At 45.1% G+C, this 21,563-nt stretch overlaps 2 protein-coding genes and 1 long non-coding RNA gene across 11 annotated transcripts; all 3 read left to right on the forward strand.

Annotated features, from left to right (window-relative positions):
• Positions 1-1,868: 1,868 nt before the first annotated feature.
• On the forward strand, positions 1,869-3,813 carry LOC120664453 (AAA-ATPase At3g50940-like). Its single transcript, XM_039943695.1, has 2 exons — positions 1,869-3,079; positions 3,216-3,813. The coding sequence occupies exons 1-2, from the start codon at positions 2,096-2,098 to the stop codon at positions 3,627-3,629; spliced, it is 1,398 nt and encodes a 465-aa protein (XP_039799629.1). The 5' UTR covers positions 1,869-2,095; the 3' UTR covers positions 3,630-3,813.
• A 6,800-nt stretch (positions 3,814-10,613) lies between these two features.
• Positions 10,614-14,999, forward strand: LOC120664454. Of its 9 annotated transcripts, XR_005670895.1 has the most exons (12): positions 10,619-11,537; positions 11,629-11,667; positions 11,760-11,798; positions 11,889-11,943; positions 12,041-12,269; positions 12,670-12,724; positions 13,067-13,128; positions 13,220-13,303; positions 13,463-13,574; positions 13,666-13,731; positions 13,846-14,112; positions 14,717-14,999. It is a non-coding gene; the product is annotated as an uncharacterized LOC120664454 (long non-coding RNA). The 9 variants fall into 9 exon arrangements; XR_005670894.1 differs by having other exon boundaries at positions 10,614-11,537; positions 12,670-13,128; XR_005670896.1 differs by lacking the exons at positions 12,670-12,724; positions 13,067-13,128 and adding an exon at positions 12,443-12,484 and having other exon boundaries at positions 10,621-11,537.
• A 607-nt stretch (positions 15,000-15,606) lies between these two features.
• LOC120664455 (AAA-ATPase At3g50940-like) lies at positions 15,607-17,396 on the forward strand. Its single transcript, XM_039943697.1, has 2 exons — positions 15,607-16,725; positions 16,843-17,396. Exons 1-2 carry the CDS (start codon positions 15,721-15,723, stop codon positions 17,233-17,235), a joined length of 1,398 nt encoding a protein of 465 aa, XP_039799631.1. The 5' UTR covers positions 15,607-15,720; the 3' UTR covers positions 17,236-17,396.
• The last annotated feature ends 4,167 nt before the right edge of the window (positions 17,397-21,563 follow it).

The following is a 21,563-nucleotide window of genomic DNA, read 5'->3' on the forward strand; positions in this document are numbered from 1 at the left end:
GATTTTCCGACCATGCATTTTTTTTTATTTATAGAAATTTTTTGTCATTTTTTGGGAAAAAAATTAGAGAAAAAACAATTTTTTTTGGAGCAGCAGCAAAATTTTCAAGGAAAAATTCGGAGAAGAAATTTTTTCAAGGAAAAAATCAAAGAAAAAAAATTAGAGAGCAGAATTTTTTCAAAGAAAATTTAGGGGAGAGGGAACCTTCAAGAAAATATTTGAAAAAAATGTACAAAATAAATTAAAAAATTCAAGAAAAAAATTACAAGAGAAAAAAATTTTACATAAAAAATAAAAAACTCAGATAAAAATGAATTAAAAAAAGAAAAAAAACTAGATCTACCGGGGCGGTGCTGGGGGCGAGCACTGCCGCGCCTCCCGCCGCCAACCCGTCTCCGCTGCGTCTCCCTCGGCCGCCGGCCCGTAGCGCGTCGGCTCCGCGCCTCCCGCCGGCCCCGTCGGGATCCGCTCCTCCCGTCGCGGCCCCATCGGGATGCATCTGGAGCAGAGGAATGGGGAGAGGACCGGGAGAGAGAGGAATGAAAGGGAGGTCGGGAGCGCGAGATCCAGATGTGAGAAAGGGACAGTGAAGGCGGAGCATTGGGCCCACATGTGACGGTGATGAAAAAAAATCGACCGCTCACTCCAAAACTTACTATTGAGGCCGTGTTTAGTTCCACGCGCAAATTTTTTTGCGTTGGAATCTTATTAATTTGAAGTACTAAATGAAGTCTATTTATAAAACTTTTTGCACATATGGGTTGTAAATCACGAGACGAATCTAATGATGCTAATTAATCCATGATTAATCAATAATTAACAGATGATTACTGTAGCATCACTGTTGCAAAGCATGGATTAAGTAGGCTCATTAGATTCGTCTCGCGATTTACAGCCCATCCATGCAAAAAGTTTTATAAATAGACTTCATTTAGTACTACATGCATATGTCGAAACATTCGATGTGATGTTTTTTTTTGCGGTTACGGGGTTTATGGCCAAAGCGTAAAATCATCATTGGGAACTTCAACCAACGCGGAGGACAATCCACACATCCACGAAGCTTCGTTACTTGCGTAGCACAAAGGATGTGGGGCCCTCACGGTCGTGGTGCACATTACTCTGAAAAAAGGGGAAAAGAAAAACAAAGGGAAGTTGAGAGGAAGCTTGGACGCCAAGGTTGTAAAGCGAACACCGGAGAAGCCATTTATTTCCACTCCCTCCACACCACACTTTATTCGGTGGATTAAATACGTTACAGTGTGCTGCATGATGAGATGAAACACGTGCCCGGACGCGTTCGGGAATCTATCTAAAGAAAAAAAATCTACGATACGTATTCAAAATGCTATTCGAAGTTGTGTTCACAAAAAAGATGAACGATGGAAGGAATGTTTGTTAAACGGTTCCTTCCAACGGACGCGGGTCTGCTTCTCCTTGCCACTAATCTAAGATCACGGTAGTGATGGTGGAAGCTGGAACACCACCCTACTTTGTACTTGTATACTAAGAGCTATTCCTTTTTTTGTATATTTTCTAGCGAATACAGAGCTCTCCAGGTAAGAAAATGACTCTGTTTACACATATACATATAGGTAGTTTTCCGGTTTGTTGTGTTAAAACTTAAAACTGACAGGGAAACTAAAACTTCCCTGTGCAACCGTAAAAAAAATAGCACTCTAACCAGGCCAATTGCGCAAAGGAGGTCAACATTCAACGGTTCTTGTGTTTGTTCCGGGCGGGCCGTGTGCCTCCGTCCCCTTCTTTGACAAAGTCACCAATCAATTACTTGGTCACCACTCGACTCGCGCACATAAATGCATTGCCATCGTACCCCAAGCAAGCTTGGTCACCACTCTTGTGTTTGTTCCGGGCGGGCCGTGTGCCTCCGTCCCCTTCTTTGACCAAGTCACCAATCAATTACTTGGTCACCACTCGACTCGCGCACATAAATGCATTGCCATCGTACCCCAAGCAAGCTCCACCTCAGCTCATCTCCCACCTCCAACCTCCGCCTCGTCTTCGAATACCAGTCACTAGCGAAAGAGGGCAAGATCGAGAGCCGAGGGGTGAATTCGCTCACCACTCACACACCATGCCGTCCCACGAGAAGGCCCTCGCCGCGGCGGCGTCGGCCGCGGCGGCCCTCATGCTGGTGCGCAGCGTGGCGAACGAGCTGCTGCCCGACGAGGTGCGCGACGCGCTGCGCTCCGGCGCCAGCTACCTGCGCTCGCGCGTGTCCTCGCGGCACACCATCACCGTCGAGAGGAAGCTCGACACCTTCACCCACAACCATGTCTACGAGGCCATCCGGACCTACCTCGCGGGGCACGCGAACATAAGGGCGCAGCAACACCTGTGCGTCATCTGCATGGACGAGGACGAGAAGATGACGGTAGCCCTGGCGGACGGTGAGGAGATGGCCGACGTGTACGACGGCGCCGAGTTCAGGTGGTGCCACATCTACCGCAGCGTCCCCACAGGAAACTCCGGCGGTGGCGGTGGCGGCAATGGCAAGCAGCTCGAGGCCCACTCCTTTGAGGTGACCTTCCACAAGAAGCACAAGGAGAAAGCCCTCAAAGAGTACCTCCCGTTCATCGTGGCCACGGCCAAGGCCATGAGGCAACAAGAGAGAGCCCTCCAGATACACATGAACGAGGGCTCGGACGTCTGGTCTCCGATGGACCTCCACCACCCATCGACCTTCGACACGCTTGCCATGGACCCCAAGCTGAAGCAGTCCATCGTCGATGACCTGAACAGGTTCATCAAGAGAAAGGATTACTATAAGAGAATCGGCAAGGCATGGAAGCGGGGTTACCTGCTCTACGGCCCACCTGGGACCGGCAAGTCCAGCCTGATCGCGGCCATGGCCAATCATCTCAGGTTTGACATCTATGATCTCGAGCTGACCGCAGTCCAGAGCAACTCGGACCTCAGGATGCTCCTTGTCGGCATTAGCAGCCGATCGATTCTTGTGGTTGAGGATATCGACTGCACCATCAAACTGCAGCAGCGGGAGGGAGGCGAGGAGGATACCAATTCAGATTCTTCAGACCCAGAAAAGGGAAGAGACAAGGTGAGTAGCTTTGCAGTCATCAGAATGCATCATGTGTTGATATATAAGATAAACTAACACCTGTTCTTCTTCATTCCATTACTTCCTCCTTGGATACATTCTGATATGCTGACGAGAATCTGAATGTTCCACACAGGTGACACTTTCTGGACTGCTCAACTTTGTTGATGGGCTGTGGTCAGCGGCCGGGGAGGAGAGGATCATCGTCTTCACGACCAATTACAAGGAGCGGCTTGACCCGGCGCTGCTGCGGCCTGGCAGGATGGACATGCACATCTACATGGGCTATTGCACACCCGAGTCGTTCCGGATCCTTGGCAAAAACTACCACTTGATCGACTACCATGCCATGTATCCGGAGATAGAGAAGCTGATCGAGGAGGTGATGGTGACCCCTGCAGAGGTTGCTGAGGTTCTGATGAGGAATGACGACGCTGATGTCGCGCTCCATGATCTTGTCGATGTTCTGAAGTCAAAATTGAATGATGCCAGTGTGAAGACCGAACACGTCAGTGCAAATAACCAGGAGGATGACGGAGACGATGTCTAAAATAGGAAACCACTAGCTCAATTTCTGTAAGAAACAGAAGATGGGAATTAGAAGTGGGTGTCGACACTAACAATGACCAACGGCAATTATGTTACTTTTTGAAAGAGAAACAATGGGAAATATGTGATTGTTCGAGTATTAAAAACATTGTGCTTTCGGAGCGATAAAAGGCACTGGTTCCTAACATTGTACACCAGCAGAATTCTGCAAGTACTTTCTCAACAGCAAGTATTATGAATACGCCGCGTCAAAACTCTGCTAAGAGAATTCAGGTAGCCCTGCAAATGGGCTGGAACCAAATTATACCCACACTAATTTATTCTCGTGAGAAAAATAATATTAGTCACTCCATTCCAAACCACCACCACCACACAACAACCTAGCACAAACATTTCAGCTCATAATGTAATAAACTATTAGTCAAACTATGGTTACAACTCAATAAGAATTTATTTTAAAAAAAGTTTTATATTATAGGTCTTGCCACACTATTTTGCATAGAGTAGCTGTCAGTCATATTGAATCATCTCCAAAAAAAATTCAGTCAATTTCGATAAAATTTTATAGTGTTAATGCGGGGTTTTATTTCCAGGGTTCGACTCTTTACATGGGGCTCACGTGTTGGTCTAGCCACACTGTTTTGCATAGAGTAACTACCAGTCATACGAGTCATTTTCAACAAATTTCAATCAAGTCCAATAAAAAACTTCATGGTGTGAACGCGAGGTTGTATTTCTAGGGTCCGTGTAACATCCCGAAAATTCACCCAAATAAATTACTCGCTAAAAATATTTTTTTCAAAAACTTTTCATCGCCGAGCTCGAATCTTATCCGGCGATTTGTCGCTCGGACACCAAACCCAATCTCTGTCCCGACACCGAAATCAATTATCGTTTAAACCTTCCCTGTTCTCCTCGTTTCTCGTGCGCGTCGCTTCTCGTCGACGCCACGCTCGGCTCGCGACCAACGCCGCGAATCCCGCCGGCGCCTCCTTTTTTTCTCCTCTTTCCTTTTTCCTTTTCTCCTTTTCTTTTTCTTTTTTTTCTTTTCTCCTTTTTCTCTTCCCTTCTCCTTCCTTCCTTCTCCTCCTTCCTGCTGCCTGCACATGCGCGCCTCCCACGCGCTGCACGCGCGCCCCTGTGCGCCCACGCGCCCGAGATGCTCGCTGCGCCCCTGCCCGACCCGTCTTGTCGCCCTGTGCCCGCCTCACCGCTCGCGCCGCCGTTCCGCGACGCCGGGCGCCATTAATGGCCGCCGAGAAGCTCGCCGACCGGCCACCAGCGCTCCCCCTCTCCACCGCCTCCTAGCGCCTATAAATAGGCCCTCGACGCCGCCCACCACCACCACAACGCCGGCCACCCCCGCTCATCCCCTCCCCAGCCCTCCAGCGCCGCCGCCACAGCCACCATCGCCGCCTCCCTCCGGCCACCGTCGCCCGCCCTCCACAGGCCGCCTCCGCTCGAGGTGAGTAGGGGAATCAGACCCCCTCGGCCTCCGCTCTCTTTTCCTCCTCTCCCCGGCCGCCGCCCCCCTCCCATGGCCGCCGGTGCCCTGCCCCCCTCCTCTGTTTCACGGGAGAGAGGAGGAAGAAAGGGCACATTTGCCCAGAGGCCCCTGCCCTTTCCTCGTTTCTTTAAAGAAACCCCCCCTCTAGTCCTTTTCCAAGGAAGCCCTTTCATATTTTCCCCATCTAAGAAATGACCCCTCCACCATAAGAAAATAATTCTAGATAGACCCATGTCTCTTTTCAGAGTAGCCTGGATATTTCCAGAAATCCTAATCAAGTCCTTTTCACTCCCAGAACTAATTACAAATAGGCCCCCAAATCCTTATTTAACCCCTGAACCCCTCTTTAACTCATCATTTCATGCGCCAAACATCCTCCGGTTGCCCCAAAATTTGACCACGCCATTTCCAATATAATTTTGGCCATGCCATTAGAAAATCTCCCAAAAATATTCCTCCTATCTTTATATCTTCATTTTCCCCAATTCGGGCTCAACGGTAAAACCTTTATTTACTTTTCTTTATTGTGTATTTGTTTGTGTGCGCCGTAGATCACGATGTGAACGAGGGAGAACCCGTCGAGGAGTTTGCCGAGCAGCACCACGAGCCGGGACACGCAGGAGAGTACTACGAGCCCGAGCCCGAATACCCGAACCGCGAGCAGGACTTTCCGGAAGGATTCGAAGACGGCAAGTTCAATCTCATCCTTTGATACATATTTTGTCCCAGTTTTATAAACACGACCTATTGGCCTGTTTTATAAACCTGCATATGCTTTGACTGCTGAAAACATGGTTGGATAGCCACCCCTTGATTTGTTATAACAATTCCTTGACCACCTAGATTAATGTCTAAATATGATTTATTCTATTTGGATGTTAATCACTGCTAGAATGCTTAGGACCTTGAACATGGTACAACTTGTTTTATAAAAAGAAAATGTGTGAGTGTGTGGGAAGGGAGAATGTGGAATTTTTGGAAACTAAAAGAAAGATGAGTTTGGATGAGATGGATGGCACTTCTGTGTGAATTTTCAAAAGGTGTGCTCGTACCTGTGTGGTTGAGCAAGGTTGGGAGATATCCATCTTGTCACAATTAAGGACCGAGTTGATATGTCATCTTGCCTAACTCAACTATCGTGCAAACCACTCGACCGTTGTATGTGGCAACAGCTTAGCATAAACCTCACTAGTTAGTCTGATAGCCATCAGGAGAGCTGAGAGCAACGGGTGATTGTTGGCGCTCCTTAAGTACTCATTTATCCCTTGTTTATCCTTGATAATGGCATGAATTTAATATTAAAATCACTAACCGTCTTAACCCCGGCCTAATTATTGGTCATTTTTTACATTTGCACATATATTTTGGAGGAATTTTGTTTTTGCAGGTTTTTGGCCTATTTTGGAGCATGAAATGATGAGGCCCGTGATCGAGCGTTAACACGGAGAAAGACAAAGGCCAAAGCCTAAAGGAAGGACCAAAGCCCATGTTAATTCGAAGCCCATTCATGCACATCCATCCTCCAAGAGAGCCCAAAGGACTAAGCCCACGAAGATGAGATCAAGATACTTTGGGATTAAGTAAAACAAATGAAGATTTAAGGTAGGATTCCCTATCCTATCCTTTCCTCGAAGATATCTCCAAGATAACGACGTCCAAAGGGGTGCAATCGTGAATGACATAAACTCTAGAAGACGCGAGGAGTCTACACGCGAAAGATGAGACTGAGGCGGGCCCGAAAGAGTGTAGGCCGGCCGGCCTAGGCCCATGAGCCAGCTGACCTAGCCCGTTTCCGAGGCGGTTCGGCCTCCCCTTTGACCGGTGGCTTTCTCGGCTCATAAATAGCTCGCACCTTATTCAACTTGCGGCATCCATCCACCCAGAACTCGACGAAAACCTAGGGCCAAGACCGGAGGGAGACGACGGCCGCCGCAAGTCTTCGAAGTTGTCTAGGAGATGGCTTAGACCGCCCCTAGCCGCCATGGCCTCCCTGCGTGGTTGTGCCATGGCAGAGTTCATGAGCTAGTTGGATTCATCGATGGTGTGCACACGGCGGTGATGATCCAAACACATCTATTATGTGAGTAATGATAATTATGTATTCTGAATCTATTAGCGATCATGTCTCTCATTTTTTATTTCGTTCTTGCCTTGGGTGCGCTTATTACTAGATCTATTCTCGAGATAGATTGCATGGGGTGTTCTTGTAGCTATGGTGGCTAGGAGTTCATACCGGATCTACCCAAGGGGGTTCGACACGTCTAGCGTGCTTCGGGGTGCTTTTGTCTAAAGGGAGCGTCGTGACAGGGCGTGGCCTGAGTAGAAGGGTTCCCGAGGGGTTGGATGAGAGGTTTTGATTTAATGATGCTATTGATTGAGATACATGATTTATTTGCTCGTTAGCTTGAACTACAACTAGATGACGATAGACCTAGTCATGTCTTTGGTTTTGCTATGGTTACGCCTATGTTCATGGATGAGATCAACCTTTACACAACACTCATATCTATCAAACGTTTACTCTATATGTGCAATTTATGCTTCATGTTAGGATAGTTCCGTTAGATTAGATGGAAAATTTTAGGTAGTTCTTTGTCGATCCACGGATTGATAAATCTTGGGGGATCACTCTAAGAGAAAAGCTACCATGATCCGTGAGCTTGCGGTACATAAATTGGGGCGCTAAAGAGCGTCAACAGTGATCGAGGAGATGGGATAAGATCGCGGTGACTTATGCCCCGGTTAAATCTCGGTGATAGGTCAATGACCCCTTGATGGATTCCGTGGTGCCTAGTCAGGTCTAGCTAAGGTGGGTAATGATTTTGTTGGGATTTGCACTGACACTAAGGTGTTCGTGTTATGGTGCCCCGCTTGTGGGTAAAGTTGCACACCTCTGCAGAGTATAAAATCTATTCGAATATCCGCGCCCACAGTACTAGGCGAGTTACGGTTTGGTCACACAACTAGTACTTCTTCTGGGGAATGGTTGGATTTGCGTGAGTTGTTTTGGAAAAGTGTCCGACAGCTGTGCCGTGTGCTACTACGGACGAGGAGTCCGGTGGCAACCTATAAACTTAGATCCTAGATGGATCAACCCTACGTGCTACTCGGTACAAAATAATTGCTCAGAATTTTTTTTCTTTAAAATAAACTCATGCATAAAAATTAGCATTCCGCAAATTAAACCCTAACTTTATCCTTGATTTATCTTGTATATATTCTGTTTGTACCCCTCCGTGGGTGTGGTTGGACTTGCTGAGTACGTTTGTACTCACCCTTGCTTAATTTTTACAGAGAAAGATCTAGACTGTATTCCCGAGAACGTTGAGTAGGGGTTCCGTTCTGCACCCAACCTTGCCTGTGGATATGGTCACCCGTAGAAAGTTTCGTATGGCGCAAGACTCTGATGACCTCTTCGTAGTTCACGTTCTTGTTTGGGTTTTAGTTGTTATTCTCGCGATAGTGGTGCTTCATTGCCCATTACCGCGTAGAGTTGTACGGTGATGTACCATCTGATGTAATAAATATGTTATCAGCCTCCTGGGACTGATATTTGTATCACATTTGAGTCACCTCTTATGAGGGGACGCTTCAGTCCGGCTCTTGACGTGAGGCTCACGTGTAGTTCTAACCACACTGTTTTGCTCAGAGTATCTACTAGTCATATTGAATAATTTTCAGTCAAGTTCGATAAAATTTTATAGTGTGAACGCGAGGTTGTATTTCCAGGATCCAGCTCTTAATGTGGGGCTCATGTGTAGTTCTAGCCACACTGTTTTGCACAGAGTAACTGTTAGTCATACTTAGTAATCTCCAACAAATTTCAATCAATTTCGATAAAATTTTATAGTGTGAACGTGAAGTTTTATTTTCAGGGTCCGGCTCTTGACGTGGGGCCCACATATAGTTCTAGCCACACTACTTTGCATAGAGTAGCTACCAGAGTCGTCTTCAACAAATTTCAATCAATTTCGATGAAATTTTATAGTGTGAACACAAGATTTTATTTACAGGGTCAGACTCTTAACGTGGGGCTCACGTGTAGGTCTAACCACACTGCTTTGCATAGACTAGCTGCCAGTCATACTGAGTCATCTACAATAAATTTCTGTAAATTTCAATAAAATTTCATGGTATGAACCCTTGATTTTTAATTTTAAGGTCCGGCTCTTAATGCGAAACCGATATTTATATATAGTCATAGTTTTTCACAAATTATTCATTTCAAGCCACTCCAATCCACCTCAACCCGTATCCGTATTTATATAGAACTCGCTCCATCCTGCCCCATTATTTAGTACAACCTATGTTTTTGAAAGAAAATTCAGCTTCCATTATTTAGATAGTGCTAAATCATCAGCAATAATACATGCAACATAGTCCGAAATGGGTGCCAGCACATGATCCTCGTTCAGATCACACGCACTCCCTAGTACAACCTATTTTAACCACCTATACATACTACGTATCAAAACCCAATTCATAAGACCCATTACGACCCAAACATGCACTAAATTCAGGGCTAAATTCATGGCTAAATTCAGGGTACTACCCCAACATGCACGAACATTGAAGTTGCGTCTGCTTGTGCACTCCCTTAGGCCTGGTTCGTTTCCTTAGGAATCTCTATCTCTATATATATACAACTAAAAAGTATGATGTTTTTCTTCACGCTTCGTCCGTCGCTTCGTCCGTCGTCCGTCGGTCGTACGTCGTCGTCCCGCATCACGCGTCCATCGCCCCTGCGACATTTCGGGTCCGTTTGGTAAAACTCCGGCTCTTTAAAAAAACAGCTCCGGCTACGGATCTCTAGTGAAGCGGCTTCTCAGGTGGAGCTGAAGTCGTTTTGGAAAATGTTTGGCAAAATAGCTCCACCAGTTAGGGTGAGGTTGTAAAATGTTTAAATTGCCCTTTCTTATTTTTTTCTTTTTTCTTTTTCCTATTGATTTCTTTTCTTTCCCCCCTCCTTTTCTTTTCCTCTCCCTTTTCTTTTTTCCCTCCTTATCCATTCGGCTCCCTCCCCCGGCGCCCGCCTCGCTCTCGCCGCAGCCCCACCTCCCCCGCCTCGCTCTCGTCGCCGGCGGCCCCCGTCCCCCGCCTCGAGCTCCCACCGCCGGCGGCCCCCTCCCCGGCCTCGATCTCCCGCCGCCGGCCCCCTCCCCCGCCTCGAGCTCCCACCGCCCCCCTCCATGGCCTCGAGCTCCCCTCCGGCGGCCTGCCCACCTCCTTGTCGCGCCGCCGCCTCTATCCCGACCTCCTGCTTGCTCGCGCGCCGTCTCAGTCTCGATCTCGATCTCCGGCGGCCTGCACCACCTGCTCCGCCTCGGTTTCCTGCCGGTGGCCGCCGGCCCGCCGGCCCCTCCTCCGCCTCGGGCTCGCACCACGGGGTTAAAAAAAAGGTAACTGAGAGAAGACTACGCGCGGAGCCGGACGGAGCCATATTTTCGTGGCTTCGCCTCGTGCGTGGAAGCCGCTAAGGGCTCGAGCTGCAGCTCCGGGCTTGGAGCTGCTCCATTTTGCCCCCTTTGGCAGGGCTGCGGCCAAAGAGGCCCTTCGTCCAGCCTCTGACATCCTTGAATCCAAATCAATCCAGCGCCCGCCCACAAATCTCGCTGCCTACCCAGCGCCTCTGCACGCCCCTCCGCTATCTCCGCCCCAGCTGCCGCCTCCTCGCTACTCCTCGCGGCGCGCACCGTCGCCCCCGTCACGCCGTCACAGCCGCCATCTCCTCCTTGCCTCCTCGCGGTACGCCTCGTCATCCTCCGTCGCGCCATCGCCGTCGCCGGAACCCTAGGCCGCCGGAGTCGGAACTCCCGGCGGCAGGGAACTGGGAGGAGGATGCATCAATGGCATCGTCGACTCCATGAAGGTGCGCGTCGCGCCGCAGCCGCCCCCACTGCCGTCGCCGCCGCTCGGGCCCGGCCGCCGCGGCGGGGGAGGGTTTTGGGGTGCCGGTTGGTACTGGCGGGCGGTCGCGTTCCCGGCCGTCCCGGCTCATGCGGGCGCCGTACCCACTTGCTCGCCTTCGATTCGCGGCCGCTATTGGCCTCCCTGGCGGGTCGCAGACGCCGTCGGCCTTCCTCTCGGTCGCCGACTTCGTGCTGAGTTCCTCCTCGATTACCCCATCTCTCTCCACCCGCTTGCCACCGCCACTCTCATCCTCGCGCTCGCCGGAAGCCAGCGGGAGGACAGGCACGCCTACTACCCCCGTCCGCTTGTGCGAGGCGTCGCAGCCGCGAGGAGGAGGAGGCCGGCAGGAGGAAGGGCAAGCTTGGAACCCTTGCTGGCACCGCAGCCACGAGGAGGAGGCGGCCATGGGCAAGCTTGGAACCCTTGCTGGCGTCTACCCCCGCCACCAAGTGCAGATCGACCACTCTCAGTCCCCCTGTCAAGTTTGGAGAGGTAAACTCGTTGTCTGCCTCTTCCTGCAACTGCGGAAGGATCAAATTGATCCAAAAAAATGTAGGTTCAATGTGTTTTTGTCTTCCTGCAGGAAGTTCTTGATTTCAGCCCCCCTGTCAGGTTTGGAGAGGTAAACTCGTTGTCTTCCCCTTCCTGCAACTACGGAAGGATCAAACTGATCCAAAAAAAATGCAGATTCGATGTGTTTTTGTCTTCCTGCAGGGAGTTCTTGATTCCTGTCCCCCTGTCAGGTTTGGAGAGGTAAACTCGTTGTCCTCCCCTTCCTGCAACTATGGAAGGATCAAACTGATCCAAAAAATGCAGATTCAATGTGTTATTGTGTTCCTGCAGGAAGTTCTTGATTTCAGGAGGAGTTCTGCATGCATTTGTAGCTATCGAAGAGCAAGTAAGAAGAAAGATCAGAGTTGCTTCCGTATTATTTATGTTTGGGATATTTGGATGTTTATTTCTGTAATGTAACTTTCAATTTTGTGTATATGTAGGGCAATGTTCTTACGGCGTTAAGGCGAGTTGTGGCGAGTCACCACTGCCTAGCCGCCTAGGCGGGCTAAGGCGACGCCTAGGCGGGCTAAAATGCCTAGGCGGGCCAAAATAGGGGAGCGCAAGAACATTGACGTAGGGAAGAGGAGAATGGGGAAGCTTTGATTGGGAGATGACAACAGTAGTCATGTGGTGCACCTGAAGGTTCAGTTTTCAGAGGATAATATTCAGGTGATACACCAAATTGGTTTTAGTAACGCCAAATTGTGTTAAGCATTCTCACAACATATAATGTTATGCACAAAGACACAAAGCACAGATGGTAGGATGTGTTTCTGCACAGAATGCTTTTACTGTTTCCATCTTCGATGCTTTAGTGACTCATATGGCCTGGTGTAGTGCAGAAAACCAACAAAATGCTTCTAATAGTCAGCTACTATCTAAAAGTAAGCTTGTTGACTTTATTAATAACATTGCATTAATAGTATTTTCTTTCATGTGTTCGTTGCTATTGCTATCTAATTCTTAATATCTTGTAATTTGTCATTTCCTAAGTAGTAAGTATGCTTGTTAAGGAACTGAAATCATCTGGTCTGTTTTGAATTAAGTATTCAAATGGCATTTTCTGCAGGCTTATCTCCATCGCATATCCTCACCATTTTCTCCACTATTGATAAATTCTTATGGTATCTTATGAGTTGATGCTTGCGTTGAATCCAGTTAATTATCATGCAATCGTTGAATAAAGTTGATACACATCCATTGCTCCAATTTCTCTATTATCTTCAGAAGATCTTGTTTTTCACTTTATAATTATTAATTAATGGTTCAATAGTTAAGAAGATGCGCTCTGTTTGTATACTCTCAAGAATTCTCTGCTTTATGGATGAAGAAATCTAGAGAAATTGCGTACATGAATTTCAAAATAAAAACAAAGAACTAGATAGCAAGTTCGTAGAACAAACAAGATTCAAGGCACTTGCACATCACAGTTAATAAAGATAATTTTACAACCTTAGCTGAAATAGGAAAGCCGGCTCCGTGGCAAGTCTGGAAAGTGAATGCCAAACGTTTCAATTGACTTATCATGGTTAGTTGTATCCAATTTGTTATTGTATTTTTACTCTGACGGAATGCAGCATTGCATGCCTGAATAAGTTAATGGGCTGGTTGATTTTCAGGTAGCAATGATAAGCCTGCATCAGCTGTGCCTGCAATGTTCCTGGCTAATAGCAGCAGAAATGACTAATTCAGTTTAGATTTTGGTCAGTCTGTTCTCTTATGGGCTTAATGAGTGTTTTATGATTCTCTGCTAATTCAATGTGGGTTGTGTGTTTGATCCAGTAGCATCTTGAGAGTGCAAGTGAAAGAGTGAAAATGGAAGCTGCTATGCTGATTTGTTTTTGTTTGCTGCGATTGGACAGATGGAAGTTGCTGGATTTCGCGCTGCTCAAGTGCAGCTCCATGTCCTTCAACATCGAGAAGCAGGAGACCGCCATGTCCAAGTGGTCAAGAGTGAGAACTCGAGCTGCCAAGGTACAAATTTAGTTTTTTTTTTCTGAATGATTTTGTCAGCTAATCGTTTAGAGATGGGAGGACTGGACTAAAATTGATGTACCCGTTTCAGGTTCGAAAGGGATTGTTCAATGATGACAAGGCTCAGAAGCTCGCATTGCAGCACTGGCTCAAAGCGGTGAGTGTTGATTGAATATACTACTTCTGATTTAGTTTTTTTTTTCCTGAAGGATTTGTCAGCTAATCGTTCAGAGATGGGAGGACTGGACTAAAATTGATGTGCCCATTTCAGGTTGGAAAGGGATTGTTCAATGATGGCAAGGCTCAGAAGCTCGCATTGCAGCACTGGTTCGAAGCTGTGAGTGTTGATTGAATATACTTCTGATTTTTTTTTAGATATTACATATTTTTCGATCAAGCAATAAGCTAATGTTCGTTTCTTACTGAAATTGGTTGCAAACTGATTGACCCACGACACCGCTGCGGTCATAACCTTCACTACTACTACGATTGCTGGCTCCAATGTGAAAGAAGCAGCCTTTCTTGATTTCTTCTACTGGTTAGTAATCAGTGTGCTAATGACTCAGGTTTCACAATTTAACCATTTAAATGAACCGTCAAGTAGGACGGGATATGATTGGAGGTAGATATTCATACGTGATACGCTAACGTGCCTAAGGATGTTAGCCCAGTTGGTGCGAAGCAACCGGCGACACTCCACAGGGGCGGATTTATCCCGCCTGTGGGAAAAAAAAAACCTCCTCGCTGTGCTTCCGTTGAGCTTGGCACGGCTCTTGGGCGACGGAACCCGGCCCATGTGGCTACGGCCCGGCCCAGTGGGCGACGGAACCCAGCCCATGAAGGTTACGGACCGGCCCAGGGCCAAGGTGCCGCCAGTCCAAGCCCGGAAGCTGGCTTTCGGGGGTTTTCTCGGCCGGGGTCAACTGGCCTCTTTTTAATTGAAAGCCGTGGGGGCGGTCTTTCCCCCGCCGGTCGAGTTTTTTTACGCTAACGTGCCTCAGTTTGTTTCCTGTTTAGTAGGTTGGTTTGTTTCCAAGTTAGCAGGGTAGTTTGCTTTGTTGCATATAATATTTTATATTCGTTCAATCTACCAATGATATTATATCTTTTCATTAACAACGATATAACCGCGTGACCTACAGCGACGACATGACCGGTCCTGAAGTTCGGTTCTGTAGGGAACGACGTTCACAGTGAAAGGTGGCCATCAAGAATCGATGGAAAAGTGGTAGCAATGCGGCCAAGGGCAATTAAGAGTCGGTGCAAGACAGATAAAAGGTGTACCACCCCATTATGTGTATTCTTTTTTGTAAATTTCAAGCATTCCTGATTGTTAGTATCAGGATTGGATTCATTGAATGCTATTTGTAATGCACTATGAATATTTTGCAGTAGCAACGCACGGGCACGAACCTAGTCTACCTAGGAATGGTTCCACCTAATCAAAGGTTATATAAATTAGGATGGGAATCAAACAACGGGATTTAAGATTTAGAGGCCCTGCCGGAGTTGAGTGCAAAAAACCAAACCCCTAAAAACTATTAGGGAGTAATTAACAATAAAGTAGAAATCTTGTTTTTTAGTCTAGTAGTCACAAGAGTTTCGATAGAATCTTAGATTCTAGATTCGACTCCCTATGAAAATAAATATTATAAAATTTAATAATATTTGTGCTTTCAGTGATAGGGATCTTGTTTCAGGGATCATCACCAAAGATGCTCTTAGCAGACCACCCGGAGCTTGCCGAGGTGTAGAGCCGCGAGGGCCGTGTAGTTTGGGCCAGAAACGAACCGACGTAAATGATGGGCTTTTAGGATGCATGGCCCATAGGCCTTTCGTGATTCGTCCTCTTACGTCTTACTCTTCCCCTATTTGTCTCCGTCCACCACACGACGACGAGTTCCAATTTTGTTAACCCCTCCCAAAACCCACCCGTGAGAATCTCAAAAAAAAAAAAAAAAACCACCAGTGAGGGCCGTGAGGCCCGTGAACTATATCAACTCTTCTCTTGTCCTTTCTATACTCTTTCACTCTTCGTCTTCTTGCCCGGGAAGAAAAAAACTATTCTGCTCCAGCACGAACGGCGGCGGCGCGTTTGGAAACCTTTCACATCCATCCGCATCACGGCTGCATACCACGACGCGCCATGTCGTCGTCGAGCGGGAGCTACGAGAAGTACATCACCGCGGCGGCGTCCGTGGCGGCGACGGCCATGGTGGTGCGCAGCGTCGTGAGCGAGCTGGTCCCCTACGAGGTGCGCGACCTGCTGTACGCCGCCGGGCGCTACCTCCGGTCCCGCGTCTCCTCGCGGCACACGGTGGTCATCGACGAGGCCGAGGGCCTCTCCGCCAACCAGATCTACGACGCCGCGCGCACCTACCTCGCCGCCCGGATCAGCACCGACATGCCGCGCCTCCGCGTCAGCCGCGTCGACGAGGCGCAGGGGATCATGGTCGGCATGGAGCAGGGCGAGCAGATGGTCGACGTCCACGACGGCGTCGAGTACACCTGGAGCCTCGTCTCCCGGGACAACACCACCCCCGGCGCCGCCTCCAGGGCCGCGGGCACCACCGGCGCCGGCGCCAAGGCCAGGGGCCGTCTCGAAATCAAGTCGTTCGAGGTCAGCTTCCACAAGAAGCACAAGGACAAGGCCCTCAAATCGTACCTCCCGCACATCGTCGCCACGGCCAAGGCCATGAAGGACCAGCACCGGAGCCTCAAGATGCACATGATCGAGTACGACGCCTGGACAGCCGTCGACCTCCGCCACCCGTCCACCTTCGACACGCTCGCCATGGACAAGAAGCTGAAACAGTCTGTCATGGATGACCTTGAGAGGTTCGTCAAGAGGAAAGACTACTACAAGAGGATCGGCAGGGCATGGAAGCGAGGTTACCTGCTCTACGGGCCACCTGGGACCGGCAAGTCAAGCCTGATCGCCGCAATGGCGAATTACCTCAAGTTTGACATATATGATCTTGAGCTGACCGAGGTCAGTTGCAACTCGAACCTCCGGAAGCTTCTTGTCGGCATGAGCAACCGATCCATCCTTGTGGTTGAAGACATTGACTGTAGCATTGAGCTGCAGCAGCGGGAAGATGGTGAGAAACGTGCCAGGTCCAGCTCTGCAGGAGAAGAAAACGATGACAAGGTTAGATGTTACTACATCAGTTAGATTGAATCGTAGCCACGTACTATGTGATAAGCACCCTGCATTTGTTGACTGGACAGCTTTCTTACCAATGCTGCTGGTAATTTTGTTGAACAGGTGACGCTATCTGGGCTGCTCAACTTCGTGGACGGTCTCTGGTCAACAAGCGGGGAGGAGAGGATCATCGTTTTCACCACTAATTACAGGGAGCGGCTTGACCCAGCATTACTGCGGCCTGGCAGGATGGACATGCACATCCACATGGGGTACTGCACTGCAGAGTCGTTCCGGATTCTGGCAAGGAACTACCACTCGGTTGAAAATCATGCCATGTGCCCAGAAATTGAACAGCTGATAGAGGAGGTAATGGTCTCACCTGCAGAGGTTGCTGAGGTTCTAATGAGGAACGAGAACAGTGATGTTGTACTCCAGGATCTCCTTGAGTTCCTCAAAGCAAAGAGGAAAGAAATTGGCGAGAGCAAGGCTGCGAATGAGAATGGAAATGAATAGATGAAGAAATGTGGCAGAGAGACCAACGTTTCACGAAATACAGAGCATAAGAGGGATTAATAAAGTGGGATAAGTCTATTTTACAACCTCGAACTAGTCAAGAAGTCCGTTTTTCAACCTCCAACTACGAAACCGGGTAACATAGGCCCTCGAACTGGCAAAACCGTCCGAATCACCCCCTCGATCACTGTAGCAAGCTGTTTTGAGGGCGGTTTTGCTACAGTAACATTTCCGAATTTCTGGAATTTCACACCTCTCAATTAAATAATAAAGAAAGCATAGTTAATATTGTCTAAAAATCATGATATTTTTTTGAGAGGTAGATAAAAAGACAAGGAATCTATTTTGGCTAGATGTGCTACAATAGACATAAAGGAATTTGAATTATAAAATTTTAAAAATAGGTAGAATTCAAAATTCCTTGAATTTTCAGGTCAGCTAAACCTATGATAAAAATGCATTAAAAATATGATAATTCATAATTTTTTATTTAGTTTAGTTAGGTACTTTTTATTGGCCCAAGTTCTATAGAATATTCATAAATTAAAATTTGAGGAATCAAATTTGATTCAAATTTGAGCATTGCGAAGGAATTCAAAAACTTTCATAAAAACTTGGGCCAATAAAAAATACCTTATTAAACTAAATAAAAAATTATGAATTATCATATTTTTATTTCATTTTTATCAAAGGTTTAGCTAACCCAAAAATTCAAGGAATTTTGAATTCTACCCATTTTTAAAATTTTATAATTCAAATTTCATTATGTTTAATATATCACGTATAGCCAAAATAAATTCCTTGTCTTTTTATCTATCTCCCAAAAAAATATCATGATTTTTAGACAATATTAACTATGCTTTCTTTATTATTTAATTGAGAGGTGTGAAATTTCAGAAATTCGAAAATGTTACTGTAGCAAAACCGCCCTCAAAACAACTTGCTACAGTGATCGAGGGGTGATTCGGACGATTTTGACAGTTCGAGGGCCTATGTTACCCGGTTTCGTAGTTGGAGGTTGAAAAACGGACTTCTTGACTAGTTCGAAGTTGTAAAATAGACTTATCCCTAATAAAGTCAGAAACAGCACAGTGATGGTTTGAAATTTTGTGTGCAATGTAAATGAGGTAGTATTAGAAGAAAATGTAGCCAAAGAGTATTATTGTTGACTCTTGAAATTTATGGGGCGCCTTTTCTGTAGTGATAAGGTGCAACTGTACCACCATTATTAACAGTTAATTTATGATTCTTGACATTGTAATGGAAATTTATCTCACAGTTCAGAGAAGAGAAAAATAAAGGGAAAAGTCCAATTTTCACCCTCGAACTATCGCAAAAGTCTGATTTTCAACATTCAACTACGAAATCGGACAACATAGACCATCCAACTGTCAAAACTGGTCAAATTTGGCCCTTGTGTGGTTTTGCATTTTTTTAAAATTAAATAAAGGGATAAGTCTATTTTACAACCTCGAACTAGTCAAGAAGTCCGTTTTTCAACCTCCTACTACGAAACCGGGTAACCTAGGCCCTTGAACTGGCAAAACCGTCCGAATCACCCCCTTGAGCACTGTAGCAAGATGTTTTGAGGGCGGTTTGCTACAGTAACATTTTCGAATTTCTGGAATTTCACACCTCTCTCAATTAAATAAGAAAGAAAGCATAGTTAATATTGTCTAAAAATCTTGATATATTTTTTGGGAGGTAGATAAAAAGACAAGGAATTTATTTTGGCTAGATGTGATACATTAAACATAATGAAATTTGAATTATAAAATTTTAAAAATGGGTAGAATTCAAAATTTCTTGAATTTTTGGGTTAGCTAAACCTTTGATAAAAATGAAATAAAAATATGATAATTCATAATTTTTTATTTACTTTAATAAGGTATTTTTTATTGGCCCAAGTTTTTATGAAAGTTTTTGAATTCCTTCGCAATGCTCAAATTTGAATCAAATTTGATTCCTCAAATTTTAATTTATGAATTTTCTATAGAACTTGGGCCAATAAAAAGTACCTAACTAAACTAAATAAAAAATTATGAATTATCATATTTTAATGCATTTTTATCATAGGTTTAGCTGACCTGAAAATTCAAGGAATTTTGAATTCTACCTATTTTTAAAATTTTATAATTCAAATTCCTTTATGTCTATTGTAGCACATCTAGCCAAAATAGATTCCTTGTCTTTTGATCTACCTCCCAAAAAATATCATGATTTTTAGACAATATTAACTATGCTTTCTTTATTATTTAATTGAGAGAGGTGTGAAATTCTAGAAATTCGGAAATTTACTGTAGCAAACCGCCTTTGGCTGAGCCAGGGTTTTTTTTTTCAAACGGTTTCGTTAGTTGGAGGTGTAAGATATCCGGTTTCGTAGTTCAAGGGCTAAAATCGGACTATCGTGATAGTTCAGGGTTGAAAAATAGACTTTTCCCTTAAATAAATATAATTAGATTTAAAAAAATCAAAACTAATTCACTTTAAATTAGAAAAATATGAAACTAGTACTAAAATTTTTCTAAAATTGTAAAATATCTATTATTGCTCAATTTGAATCTTAGTTATTAAATATAAGAGGCATAACTGTAAGTAGCCAAATATTATGAACATAAAAAAATTAGATCTGAATAGCTCACAAGTCATGTGACAATAGATAGGTTATATTTTTAGAAAACTTTTGATATCCATTTCATAATTTTTTGACTTAAAATTAATTACTTATAAATTTTTTATTGTAAAGTTGAATATTTTTAATTCTCACAAAATAGAAAACTACCTTCAAAACCACCACAGGAGCCAAATTTGCCCGGTTTTGACAGTTGGATCGCCTATGTTGTCCGGTTTCGTAGTTGAAGGTTAAAAATCGGACTTTTGCGATAGTTGGAGGGTGTAAACCGGACTTTTCCCAAAAATAAATAACAGAGTCTGCAATGTTATTTTACGATTTCTTTGACATTGCATCTTGTTATTCAATCATGTGTATCGACTCTAATATATTGTTCCCAATGGGATCGTTAAGCTAAGATTTGGAAGGATATTTTCTATACCTTCAAGGGCATGTCAAACACATCAGCCTCCAGCATGTATTTTCACCTTACTTCTTTCTTGTAGATCTACCTCCTGCTCAAAAAGTAGACAAATAATGTTTATGTAGCGATCTTGTGATACACTTGTAAACATTCATTGCAGGTTACAGCATATAGGAGCATCAAGTAAAATGGTATATCGATTTAAGCCATCTGAACTTCTGTGATAATTTGAGTCCTGTAAAGTGGCACTGCATTGGAAACTGCAAAACATAGAGTGTGCAGAAACAAATAATTAACCATGTACCAGGAGCAGAAATCATCATCTTAAACCTTTGTCAGAATCAAATCAAATGACATGTAGATTTACCATCTACCAGGAGCAGGAATCATAATCTTACTGTATCTTAAGCTGCACGGTCCAACCAGAAAAAAGAGGCCAAATAGAATCAACAGCAATTTATTGGTGACACATAAACTGGTGAACTCTAAACATAAAACAGCCAGAAATTACAAGGACTAATGATAAGAAAATGAAGCTGTTACTAGAAATTTACATTTTATCTAAGTACGCGGAACAACTCTAATATACCCTTTCCAATGGGATTGTTAAAGATTCGAAAGGCTATTATCTGTACCTTCAAAGGCATGTCAAATACATCAGTCCCCAGCATGTAGCTTCACTTCTTTCTTGTGGTCCTTCCTCCTGCTCATAAATTAGACAAAAAATGGTCAGGCAATAAACTTGTGAAACACTTGTAACCATGTAAAATTTGCATGTTACAACATTTTTTTTGTTTGAAAATCCATGCTACAACAAATAGGTGCATATAGTGAAATTGCACACTGATTTAAGTTTATCTGAACTTTTGTGATAATTTGAATCCAGTTGAAAATGTTTCTTCCACATAGTATAACTTGAAATCAGCATGTGACACGCAACCTGCATGGCAATGCAAGCATGCAACAGGTGTAACTGGGTACAGAATCTCTGACAAAAATTTTCACATAGCCACTACTTTCATTTATATACTTATGGCATTTTTTAAAAATTGCAGTCTTTCAAGGTATATCTGTGACTATCAGTTTTAAATATCATATGTAAGCAGAACTTTTAAAATTGTAATATTTCGGTAGCATTTATTTATAAGAAACAAATCCTACCTTTTCCATCTGGGAAATTGACATGGTATAATACATACCAGTGTCGAAGTTAGAGAATACTGACAGCATATCCCGGTTTGACAAGACATTTACATTATAGGAAAGTACTTATGCATAGTAGCAAACAAATTT

Source organism: Panicum virgatum, chromosome 3N, assembly GCF_016808335.1.
Source record: "Panicum virgatum strain AP13 chromosome 3N, P.virgatum_v5, whole genome shotgun sequence".
Taxonomy (NCBI): Eukaryota; Viridiplantae; Streptophyta; class Magnoliopsida; order Poales; family Poaceae; genus Panicum; species Panicum virgatum.

Bases quoted from the DNA above. Each gene is read 5' to 3' on its own strand.
- LOC120664453 (XM_039943695.1), top strand. From the start codon at position 2,096: ATGCCGTCCCACGAGAAGGCCCTCGCCGCGGCGGCGTCGGCCGCGGCG. The intron at 3,080-3,215 runs GTGAGTAGCTTT...TGTTCCACACAG, and splicing joins CAGAAAAGGGAAGAGACAAG to GTGACACTTTCTGGACTGCT.
- LOC120664455 (XM_039943697.1), top strand. From the start codon at position 15,721: ATGTCGTCGTCGAGCGGGAGCTACGAGAAGTACATCACCGCGGCGGCG. The intron at 16,726-16,842 runs GTTAGATGTTAC...TTTGTTGAACAG, and splicing joins GAGAAGAAAACGATGACAAG to GTGACGCTATCTGGGCTGCT.